This window comes from Erinaceus europaeus, chromosome 5 (genome assembly GCF_950295315.1).
Source record: "Erinaceus europaeus chromosome 5, mEriEur2.1, whole genome shotgun sequence".
In the NCBI taxonomy this organism is placed as follows: Eukaryota; Metazoa; Chordata; class Mammalia; order Eulipotyphla; family Erinaceidae; genus Erinaceus; species Erinaceus europaeus.
This window is the reverse complement of record NC_080166.1, coordinates 110,173,739-110,186,258: the sequence shown is the minus strand read 5'-3', so window position 1 is coordinate 110,186,258 and position 12,520 is coordinate 110,173,739. Positions and strand designations below refer to the sequence as shown.

The 12,520-nt window shown below is 41.7% G+C and overlaps 1 protein-coding gene and 1 long non-coding RNA gene across 18 annotated transcripts in view; one reads left to right on the top strand and one right to left on the bottom strand.

Annotated features, from left to right (window-relative positions):
• RBM26 (RNA binding motif protein 26) overlaps positions 1 to 9,304 on the bottom strand; it is a 69,460-nt gene extending 60,156 nt beyond the window's left edge. For 9 of the 17 annotated variants that reach the window (XM_060191583.1, XM_060191590.1, XM_060191594.1 and 6 more), the window contains exon 1: positions 8,754 to 9,260. In XM_060191583.1, the coding sequence (XP_060047566.1) occupies positions 8,754 to 8,824 (71 nt within the window). In that variant the 5' untranslated portion in view covers positions 8,825 to 9,260. Of the gene's footprint in view, positions 1 to 8,753 lie in introns of all 17 variants that reach the window. The other 8 variants (XM_007531393.3, XM_007531394.3, XM_007531395.3 and 5 more) reach the window with 2 other exon arrangements.
• Positions 9,230 to 9,967, top strand: LOC132538637 (uncharacterized). The gene is made up of 2 exons (XR_009549995.1): positions 9,230 to 9,348; positions 9,472 to 9,967. It is a non-coding gene; the product is annotated as an uncharacterized LOC132538637 (long non-coding RNA).
• The last annotated feature ends 2,553 nt before the right edge of the window (positions 9,968 to 12,520 follow it).

Genomic DNA, 12,520 nt, shown 5'->3' with positions numbered 1-12,520 from the left:
AATCCAAATTCCACTGCAACAAATCACATATATATATATATGACCCACCAGGAGGTGGTGCAGTGGATAAAGCATTAAGACACTCGGCCATGAGGTCTTGAGTTCCATCCTCAGTATCACACATGCTCAGATTCTCAAACACATAAATAAAACATTTTTTAAATATCAAATTGTCACAATTTACTTGACTGCTTCATTCTATTCAAATGAGAAGGCAAAAATAAAGGGCTGTGTGGTGGGCCCCGTAGAGCGCATGCTCAAGGCCCCAAGTTGCCACCTGTGGGGAAAGTGTCACGAGAGGTAGAACAGTGCTGCCTGTGTCTTTCTCTTTCTTTCTTCCTCTCTCTCTCTCTCTCTCCTCTCCCCCTCTCTCTCTTTAGGAGACGCTTTAGGAGCAGTGAAGGAGTACCGCAGATATCTCTCTTCTCTTTTCTGTTGTTCTCCCTCCCCCTCAATTTCTCTCTGCCCAATCAAATAAATGGGGCAGGTTGGGAGAAGAGAGGATAGTTGCCAAGAAATGGTGAGTCTGTGATAGTCCCAGTGGCAATAAAAATTACAAATAAGTAATATTTTTTTTTATCTAGTAAGAAGATGACAATGTCTTACATTTTCTGCCAATGCCACCGACCGTCTCAAAAGACAGATTGGTTCTCATGTCTATTTTTACATACAATCTGTTGTGACATGCTTCTTTAGTTGAAATGAATGTAGAAAACCTGGCCACACACATATACAACTGGAAAAGTGGGGCCTCAGGATAGAATCTTAGAAGGCCTTCAGAGTTCTCATCATATTTAAGAACTGTTATTTAGAAAGTACCTACCTAAATATATAATACAAAGTTGATCCATACTCCCAAATTCCCAGTTTCAAAGACCCAATAATCATTTTGTGAATCTGTCTTATTCTACACCTAGAGCAATGGCCCAAGTGGCAAATTAAGTACAAATAAATATGGTTACTGCATAAAGCCACAGAACTCCCTCTTAAAAGTGGGACTTCGGAAGGGCCAGGTGACGGCGCACCTGGTTAAGCATACATCTTATAGTACACAAGGACCTGGCAGGTTCAAGCCACTGGTCCCCACCTGTAGGGGAAAAGCTTCACAAGTGGTGAAGGAGGTCTGCAGGTGTCTCTTTGTCTCACTCCCTCTCTAACTCTCCCTCCCCTCTCAATGTCTTTCTGTCTCTATCCAATAATAAATAAATAAAACATTTTTTAAAAAGTAGGGCTTCAAGTGACATGCTGACCTGGCAGTCTACAAGAAAAATTTCAAATGTTTAATATTCCAAATCATAGCTCTGAACAGCTGAATTCTCTGCAAAAGCGTCGTGATTTCCACAGGTCAATCAGTGAGTTACACAAGTGGATTCACATTCTACCCACTACTAAAACAGATGTAAGTTACTTCATCCCTTCAATAAAAAGAGATGCTTCAGAGCATTTTTCCCTCAACACCAATAACAGACGGAATTATCCAAAAGAAACAGCATTAAGGTTAGAAATTATTTTTAAGAAGTATCAACACCCTGTTGTATGAACCTGATTAAATCAGTTAAACATTAGCAAACTATTTTCTTTCTCTTATAAAACACACGTGCACACAAGTTTGGCTAAAGCTGCACAGCTATATATGATCTACATTCACTTTTCTTGACATTGCCACTCAAATTTTCTAATGTTACCACATCGTGCTAAAATGTTTATTGAAAAGGAGGAAATGCTAAGAGCACTTTTCAATTTGAAAATGCCAGGACTAATGAAACTAATAAAAAAAGTAATAAGGTAACTATTTTAATTTAAAAATGTATCAAAGGTCACACTGGCAAGTTCTTATCAACTGTGTTCCCAAAAGGTCCTGTTAAGAGGTTTCAAAATGCCTGTTGCTGCATTTAAAGCTGTTATTACAAAGAGTAACAGAAGACCTGCTGAACTGCATATTAATTCTCATGTGTACATTTTTAAAGATTTGAGGGAGGGAAAGCACCATGCTGAGATACTGGGGACAGAAACTGGGACTTCCAATGCTGGATTAGTCGAATGACCCTTCCAATGTGTCATCTCCTGTGCTGCTCATATGTACACTGATTTTTTTTTTCCCCTCCAGGGTTATTGCTGGGGCTTGGTGCCTGCACTATGAATTCACTGCTCCTGGAGGCTATTTTTACCATTTTGTTGCCCTTGTTGTAGTTGTTATTGTTATCACAGCTGTTGTTGTTGTTGGATAGGACAGAGAGAAATGGAGAGAGGAGGGGAAGACAGAGAGGAGGAGAGACAGACACCTGCAGACCTGCTGCACTGCTTGTGAAGCGACCTCCTCCAGGTGGGGAGCCAGGGGCTCAAACCAGGATCCTTACGCAGGCCATTGGACTTTGCGCCATGTGCACTTAACCCAGTGTGCTACCTAACGCCTGACTCCCTGTACAATGACTTTTATCATTTAATAACTTTTTTTTTCCACCAGGTTTTTGCTGGGACTCAGTGCCTAGAGAGCTAGCTCCACTACCCCCAGTGGCCTTTTCTTTTCTTTTCCTTCTCTCTGATAGATGAGAGTATGAGAGGCAGAGAAGAGCAAGCACTGTTCCCACCACTCATGAAGCTTCCCCCTAAAGGGACTCCCATGTGGAGACTGGGGCCTCAAACCTGGGTCTGTTGTACATGATAACTTTCAAGGTCAGCCAGGTGAGCCACAACCTGGCCACATAACTAAAACTTTTATATTTTTGTATTTTTTTACTTTTACTTGATAGAACACAGAGAAATTGAGAAGGGAGGGGAGAAAGAGACAGAGAAAGAGATGCCCGTAGTACTACTTCACCACTTGTGAACCTTTCTCTACAGGTAGCTTTAACCCAGGTTCTTGTGCATGGTAACATATGTACTCAACCAAGTGGGCCACTGCCTAGCCCTCCATAATTAATACTTTCATGAGTAGCTTTTCTCGTCAACTTTTTGCCAGTTTTATTGAGATAACTTGACAAGTCACTATATAAGTTTAAAGAATACAGCGAGATTATTTGATTACATATATTGTGAATATAACAACAATTCATCTTCTCATAGATGAGGAAAAAATATCTCCAGGGTAGGGGTAAACACAATGGTTACGCAAACAGACTGTGATGCCTGAGGCTCTGAAGTCCAAGTTCAATTCCCTGCACCACCATAAGCCAGAGCTGAGCAGTGCTCTAGTAAAAAAAAAAAAAAAAAAAAAAAAGAATTCACTCCCTTAACATTCCTATATATCATACAGCAGTGTCAGCTATAGTCATCATGTTGTATCTTACATCCCAGTATTTATAACTACAAGTTGATCTATATTGATGACTTTCCTCCAATTCCCCTCACTCCCCTCTCCATTTCTGATAACCATGAGCCTGATTTGGTGCGTTGTTATTTTCTAGGTCTTACTTTGTATTTTGTTTTGGATCCCAAGTGGTAAGGAGATCATAAAGATCAGGGACATAATACCTGCATCAGACTACCATACCTACAGCACTAGAGGTCCCAAGTTCAATCCCACCACCACCGTAAGCAGGTGAGCAGTGTTCTGGTCCCTCCATAAAACATTTTTAATTTTTTTAAATGAGATCATATAGTATTTGTTTTTTTCTAACTTATTTCACCTAGCATAACTTCCCCAAGATTCATCCACTAACTGGCAAATAGCATTTCCTCATTTTTTCATGGCGAAACAGCAGTCCATCAACTATGAATTTTAATTTATACACATACTTACCTTTTTTATCCATTCAGCCACTGATGGATATTAGTCTGCTTACATGTCTTGGCTACTGTAACTTAAGCTATGAAGACTGGGCATAGACATATTTTGAACTTACTGTTTTTTTACTACCTTTGGATATATTCCCAGAAGTGAAACTGCTGGATTACATTAGCTCTATTTCTAATTTTCTGAGCTTCCATACTGTTGTTTGCTTTACTCGCTTTGGCTCGTGGTGGTGTGAGGAACTGAACCAAAAACTTTGGAGCCTCAAGCATCAGTCTCTTTGCATAACCATTATGCTATCTCTCCCGCCCCTCCCATAAGTGTTTTTCATAGTGGCTATGCCAATTTAAATTCTACAGCAGTGTCTATAGGTCTCATTTTCTCCACATCATGATTCCTTATAACTGTGTAGTATGCCATGGTGTGTATGTATATATATATATATATATATATATGACTTGTTTTGGAAAATTGCTGAAAGCTAAGTTACAAAGTGTAGTTTATTATTAAGGAATGTTAAAAGTCATAACAGTGTGCAAGGACCCAGGTTCAAGTCCCTCGCCCCCATCTGTAGTGGAAAAGCTCCACTAGGAAATCAGGGCTGCAGGCTCCCTTCTCTATCTCCTCCCACCCCTCTTAATTTCTCTGTCTTTATTCAATAATAAATACATAAATTTTTTTTAAATGATTGAAGGTAACTGAACAAAAAATTAAAGACTATTAAAGAGTAAAAACATGGGGAAATAAGGTAGCATGAAATTAACTAGGAAAATATATGAGTTTATTTGTTGTTTTTGCCACTATTGTTGCTGAGTTTGCTTCCCACAGGGACGGAAGATTGACACTCTATGCCCTAAGGAGTCCGCAAAAAGAGATCTAAAGGAGGGAAACTGGAGTAAAAAGGTCACCTTTCAGTTCTTCCTGTATAACCGGAACAAAGATAAATTTTAATGTGGTAAGAAAGGTAGAGTAATGAGAGTGGGTGAAAGGAGGAAAATTATTAAAACTCTAGAATACTTTAGAACTTTGTCCCTTTGCAATAGCTACTACTGTAGAAATTTAATAGTAAAATATGTACACAGTAAAGAACACGGCACTGTGGATCACAGAAAGCTCAACTGGTAGGGCATGTGCCCTCCTGTGCACATGGCCCAGGTTCAAGTCCATGTATCACATAGGACTTGGCACACAGGAGTGCCACAACACCAGTGCCATTTGTGGTGCTGTGATCTATGTCTCTATCTAAATAAGAAACAAGTAGGGGAGCAATGAAATTGCACATGTGTGTTCAGTCTTCTAAAAAAAAAAAAAAAAACTAACTAAACTCCCCCAATAAAGGGGAAAAAAAAAAAAACAACTAAACTACTGCATTACACAGTAGCGAGAGCTTGAGTTTGAATCACTGTTTGGTCACATAGTATTATTAGCTACAGTTATTCTGGGCAAGTATCTTAACTTTACGCCTCAGTGCCATCACCTGTAAAATGGAGGTAACAATATTTAGCTCAAAAATGTTTTACACTGTTTAAATGTTAGGTATAAGTCCAATAGCAACAGTAGCAATGGTAGAAAGGTAACCCACTTGCTTTTACTCAGCCAGTACTATAAGAAGTACAAGTCTTAAAATGTGTCTCAATCTTTTCAACTTTGAAAATAAAAAGGTAAGTAATTCTCCTTACTATATACCATTAGGAAAATAAGAGGTTTATTTGCTTAGATTGCACAGTAAGCGGTAGATCACAAATTCGAATACTATTCAAATGTGAACATAATACTTATCTTCTGTCCACTGTAGAACTCTACCTCCACAGCACCAGTAGCAGCACAAACTAGGCATTCTATTATTTACTATTAAGATCACAAAATCTGGGCGTCATTGTCTCAATTTTATTTTTTAAAAAATAAAGGGGCTGACTAGATCTTAAGGATTTTTCCTTTCCTTTTGGCAAAAGATAAAATACTGACTTTATTGCAATATCACATCTAGTAACATAAATTCATATTTTAAGACAGAGCAAAAAAACTGATTTAAAAAATCAAAACTAGGGGGCTAATGGTGGTACACCCTGTAAACATACACACACATTACCATACACAAAGACCTGGGTTCAAGCCCCTGACATGCACTTGCAGGGGGGGGCTCTTTCTTAGTGGCAAAGCAGGTTTGCAGGTATCTTTCTCCCTCCCTATCCATATTCTCTTTCCCTCTTGATTTCTCTCGGATCTATCAAATAAAATAGAAAGGACAAAAAAAAAAAAAGAGGGAAGAATGGCCATTGAGAGTGGATTGATAGTGCAGGCACTGAGCCCTATGATAACCCTGACAAGAAATTAAAAAAAAAAAAAATTGAAACTGAGCAACATAAAGAAAATTTTACATCATTTTAGGACTCTACACTATCAAAAATGAGGCAGAAGTGAGACCAACATCTAGTCTGATCTTATTGTTTGCAAATATGACTAAGCAAACATTTGCAAGAACAAACTATCCATCTTAAGCATTTTAAGATAACAAACTTAACAATTACACTTGTAACCATTTATGAAAAAGGAAACTCAGAACTCTGACAAACCTACAGGTCTTATAATCAAATAAAATACAGACGCATGCTAAAACTGCAACCAGGCTGATTATTTTAAATGCCAGTGTGAAAACTCTCCCTTCCTAAGGCCATTCATTGGTCTCCCGCTACCCTTCAATAACACTTAAATTTTCAGCATGACTCAACAAGGTCCTGTGTGATCAGGCTCTTTGGAGCTATCTACTGCTATTCCTCTATTTGCTTTCAATGTCTTTTGATATCTCCAAGACATTTTTTTTTCTTTCATTTCAATCTGTTGCCCAAAAACTGCAATGTTCTCACAGTTCATTTCCATCCTTTTGCCCCAGCAAATTGCTCTTCAGTCCTCTAGGTTGAGACCAATTGTTATTCTACCAAAAAGTTTTTCCTGATCTCCCAAACATACGCCTTGACAGTAATCTGGACTTTTTCATAATGCTCATTAGTCTTGTAATTACTTTTTCAAACATCTGCCTCCCCAACTAAATGGTAAACACTATGAATGAAGATAGTTATTTCATGTTTTGTCTCATCATGAGTAGTGAAGCAGGGCTGCAGGTATCTGTCTCGTTCCCTCTCCTTCCCTCTCAATTTGTTTCTATCCAACAGTAAATACATATTTTAAAAAATTGTACTCCTGAAACCTTATAATTTTATAAAATATTGAAAATGAAATAAAAAAGCAAAAAAACCCTTAAAAAACAAGCAAAAAAAGCAAAGCACCCTTCTCTCCTATCTTCTTTGCCATTACTCAATTGTTAGCTTAGGTTAGCCACTATCCTTGGATTTCCTTTTCCTTGTCTCTCTCCCACATTCAATCCATCAACAAGTCCTATCAGATTTGTCTGTGAAACATTTCTATAATCACTAATACAAACTACCAACACTTCTACCTATGACACCCTTCAGAAAAGTCTCTGTGGACTGTAGAGACAGCACAATGAGTTATACAAAGACTTTCATGTCTAAGGCTCTGAAGTTCAATCCCCAGCACCTCCTTAAGTGAGAACTGTGCAGTGCTCTGGTCTCTTTCTTTCTCTCTCTGAAATAAAATAATCATAATAGGGATAAGTCTCCTTGCTTTCACTGTTACCCCTCCCTCAATCTCCACAAGATTCTACATGATTTGGGTCTCTTGATTGCTTCTCCAACTTCAGATTTTTCTATTCTCTCACCCATCACAGTCTCAGTTGTCTTTTTTTCCTGGAACATACTATGTTTCCTATAATAACTATGTACTGGTGGTACTTCTGCAAGAAAAATTCTCTCTCCAGACTTTCATACAAATGGCTCAAATGTAAGCTCCTGAGAGTACTATTCTAGCCTTTTACAAGTACCTCTATTACTACAACCATCATTTCTCTTACTGCCTGCAACTAATTACCTTCTTTACTTTGCCCAGTCTGTGGTGAAATTTAAAAGTTCTATCCCAGAGGGCCTGCGGTAGCGCAGCGGGTTAAGCGCACATGGCGCCAAGTGCGAGGATACGCGCGTAAGGAGTCCGTTCGAGCTCCCAGCTCCCCACCTGCAAGGAGGTCGCTTCACAGATGGTGAAGCAGGTCTGCAGGTGTCTGTCTTTCTCTCCTCTCTCCATTCTCTCTGTCCTATCCAACAAGGGCAACAAAAAGGGGAAAAGAGCCTCCAGGAGCAGTGGATTCGTAGTGCAGGCACCGAGCCCAGCAATAACCCTGGAGGAAAAAAAAAGTTCCATCCCAAACCTTCACAGCTCATAGTAAATGCTTAGTTAATTCACTGAACTTTAGCTTACTGCAAATTAATCACTTGGCCCATAGTTTTGTATTAATAAATCTTTAAAGACACTCCTCAATTTTTCAACCTAAAATCATCACTCTCCCTTCCCCCCGCCCCCCCCCCAACACAGACATAAGTCTATCTGAAACATGGCACTTAAAACCGCTTGGTATTCCATATGGATAGACTGCATTTTCTTCCTCCTCTCTAAGCCAACAAACGTATATAAGTGGGACAAGATTACACTTGGCAGTCAGCACCTGTTACATCTTCTATCAATTAAGAGACGTGCCCGTTGAGCCCGACAGCACATGGGAGAGGAGATGGATGGTCTTTCTTCCAAGGACTGCAGTTTAGATGAAACGTGAGAAACTTAAGACTAAAACTTCCTCTAACGCCTTCATTTGAATTAAGTAAACCAGGCAAAGAAGTCTGTGGCAGGTTAGACAAGAAACCGACATGGGTGCCCCAAGCGAGTGTGTTGTCCGTCTACATATAATGGGGGGGGGGGGACAGAAGTCATCGGCTGCTTGTCAGCTTAGGCCCGCAGGTGTATCCCGGCCCCTAGAGCCAGAGCGAGAATGCTTAGGGGACACACACACCCCGACTTCCATTCACCGCTTCGGCCTCCCCTGCAGACACTCGGGGGGAAACTGCAGATCGGTGTGCCCGCCTGGCTCCCACTCCCATCCCTGCCCTCGGATACTCACATGGGCTCCAGAGTCTTGCTGAGCCAGGACTTGAGCGCCTCGAAGTTTTCAATGATCATTTTAGAAACCATCCACAGCGGCCCCGAGGCCCGTCACACTCCTCCGCCCGCCCCGGTCGCGGCCGCTACAGCCGCCGCTGCCCCCGCCCCTCCTCCGCGCGCCGCCCGCGTGGGCCGCGCTGGGAGGCGCCGGTGGCAGGTACCCGCGAGGCCCGAGCCGCAGGCCACTCGGTGGGGGCCGCCCCAGGCCGCGAGTCCACGGGGTGCCCGGAACTCCCCCTCCCGGGACCCCGGCCCGGGCTCAGGCAGCAACGGTTTGCCCGGGCCCTCCCCCTTCTCGCCACCCCAGCGAATCTTCTAGGACCTGCAGCCCGCCGCGCGCCTAGACCCCGGCTTTCTCTCTCCCTGGAACCAGGTGCTTGTCGGTAACGAAGAATAAGCGAAAGTGAGAAAAGGCGAAGACCAAGGGCAGCTGAATGGAAACGATTCTGGGGGTCTTCCCGGCTCCCAGCACCCCCAAGAAGATGGCTGCCGATAAATCTCGCGAGAATTGATAAAAGTCTCGCGGTGACTCCTGAAGCCTGCTGGGAAGAGACGTAAGATCGGCCCCGGGCTGATACCGTAGATCGATTTTTGCGTATTCGCGTCCTTTGCGGCCCTGTCTGTCTTTTTACGCGTTAGACCCCTTAAGGACTTAAAGATTGTTCCTTTTTTGCCAGAGGGGGAAAGCCTTTGTATTCAGAAGGCTCGGGAGCCAGGCCGTGGCGCTTCACTGGACAAGCCTGTTGGAGCGCGTGTCTCTGGCGCCAGCGTTTCCAGGTGTGTGGCTCTGCGCTCCCTCCGGCCGTGTGTTGTGTGCGAACCGGACAAGACAGAGGAGCACGAGCTGGCTGATCATACTCAAGTCTCCAGAGGACTAATCTCACGTCCGAAGTTACTCGACTCGGCTGAGCATTAGTGACTTCGGGAAACCCTCAAATGAAGGGGGGGGGGCATAACAATTCTAGTAATTTCCGACATCTGGAACTTTGAGACTCTCCACCACCCCCATTCCGACCAGCGATAAAGCGAGTAGTGGAGTTGGTGTTTTGCTGTTTAATTCTCAATCAGAGCAGCTCTAGCCCCGGGTAGGGAAGACTACACAGTATGAGAAGGGATGGAGAGGTCTTCATATCAGCAGCCCAAATAAATTTCCCTGATGGCTGGTGAAACAAATTTGATTCCTGCCTGAGTTGTTCCATTCGTTATTATATACTACCGTAAAGGCACTAAATGGAATTTTGCAAAAGGTCTAGCACCTATAAATTATACTGGAATGAAAATAACTCATAGTAGTAGGACAAGCGAACCAATAAAAAAAATAATGACAGGCACAGTGGCAAATTAAATTGCTGTTAATGCCCACTCGATGATGTAATAGAGTGAAGTGTCATTTATTGTTAAGTGTAAAAGAATGTGAAGAGGGACCAAGTGGTGGCACACCTGTTTGAGCTCACATGTTACAATGCACAGGGACCTGGGTTTGAGCCCCGGGTCCCTCCCTACCTGCAGGTGATCAAGCAGGGCTCCAGGTGTCTCTCTGCCTCTCTCTCTTCCTATCTCCCCCTTCTCCCTCTCCCTCTCCATTTCTGACTTTCCAATAAAAATAACAATAATAAAACTAAAAGGAAAATGTAACATTTAAGATGCAACTAAGTTCTTTTAAATGTATACATTAGGATACAAATTAGAATCCAGCTACTAAATAACCAGTATATTTACTAAAAGGGATTTAGCTAATCACTTTAATAAGCCGGACATGAGAAGACAAATGTCAGGCGGTAGCGCAGCAGGTTAAGCAAACGTGGCGCAAAGCACAAGGACCGGCTAAGGATCCCGGTTGGAGCCCCAGGCTTCCCACCTGCAGGGGAGTCACTTCACAGGCGGTGAAGCAGGTCTGCAGGTGTCTTTCTCTTCCCCTCCCTGTCTTCCCCTCCTCTCTCCATTTCTTTCTAAAAAAGAAAAGAAAAGACAAATGTCGTAGGACTATACTTACCTGAGTATTTGGAGTCTTAAATAGTAAAATTGCTATAGCCATAAAGTAAAATTGGTGGCTCCCAGGGGAAAACAGTGAGTAATTTTTTTTTCTTGTAGGTAAAGTTTTAGTTTGAGATGATGAAAAAGTTCTGGAGAGGGGTCGGGTGGTGGCACACCTGGTTGAACACCCATGGTACAATGCATAAAGGTGGGGGTTCAGTTCTCAGTTCCCACCTACAGGGGAAAGCTTTACAAGTGGTGAAGCAGGGCTGTAGGTGTCTCTCTGTCTATCTCCATCTCTTATTACTCCCTTCCCTCTCAACTTCTGGCTGTCTCTATACAATAAATAAATAAAGATAATAATAAAAAAATTGGGGAGCCGGCAGTAGCGCAGCGGCTTAAGCGCACTTGGCGCAAAGCGCAAGAACTGGCGTAAGGATCTGGTTCGAGCCCCCCCCCCCACCTGCAGGGAAGTAGCTTCACAGGCGGTGAAGCAAGTCTGCAGGTGTCTCTCTTTCTCTCCCCCTCTCTGTCTTCCCCTTCTCTCTCCATTTCTCTCTGTCCTATCTAACAACGACGACATCAATAACAACAACAATGAAAGCCAACAAGGGCAACAAAATGGAAAAAAATAAATACAAAAATAATAATAAAATTTTTAAATGGAGTTAATTTTAAAAGTTCTGGAGAAAGTCTGGTATTGATGGTTGAACAACAATGTGCACTTAATGCCTGCACTGTACACATCATATGGTTGAAATGGTAAATTTTATGTTACCACAATAAAAATTGTACAAATTTAATATTATTGTAGGAAAATAAAATCCCAGTTATTGACCTATTTGTTTAATAACTTTGTTACAGACTGATTACATATATATATATATATATGTATACACACACACACATATATATATATATATTTTTTTTAACTTCATAGAAGAGAAAACAAGAGATAAGCCAGGACACCATTCTAGCATATGCATTGTTGGGGCTTAAACCCAGAGCCTAAAGCTTGCAAGTTCAACAGGTTTACCAGACAGAACTAGTTCCTCAACCATCCCACCAATATTTTTCACCAACTGCTCCCTCTACTATAGTCTGTGAAAGCTGATTGCCATTTTAGCAAACACTGTATAATCCAGATAAACTGATTTTCTTACTCTCCCTTTTTGCAAACATTTATTTACATCATTTTCCACATAGAGCTTCATTTTTCTAACCCAATATTGCCCTTCTCTCTTAATAACACTACTGCTGTAAATTTTAAGATTTCTTTAATTTTTGCTGAATAATAACAAGCCTTTTAATCTGTCTGCCTCTTATGCTTTGCCCATATTAATTCATCTTCAGTTAGTTTTATCATCATTGCTTTTAAAAACAGTCATTCTCCAAGATCAAATCAATGGAGTTTACAGTTAACAATATTTATTTATATAATTTTCCCATATTTGGGAGCTACTCTTCCCTGATCCAGCTTTCTAGTCCTTTTTCCAACTCTGACACCATCTCCCCAGACAATACCTTGGGTCCACCTGCATGTTAGTTGTCAAACTCAGGCAAAAACTAGTAAAGTTATGGGCCCCTTGGAATATACCTAAAATAAGCCCCACCAGCATGTCCTGGAGCCTCACCTCCCCAGATGCCTGCCCCACTAGGGAAAGAGAGAGACAGGCTGGGAGTATGTATCAACCTAACAATGCCCATGTTTAGAGGGGAAGCAATTACAGAAGCCAGACCTTTCACCTTCTG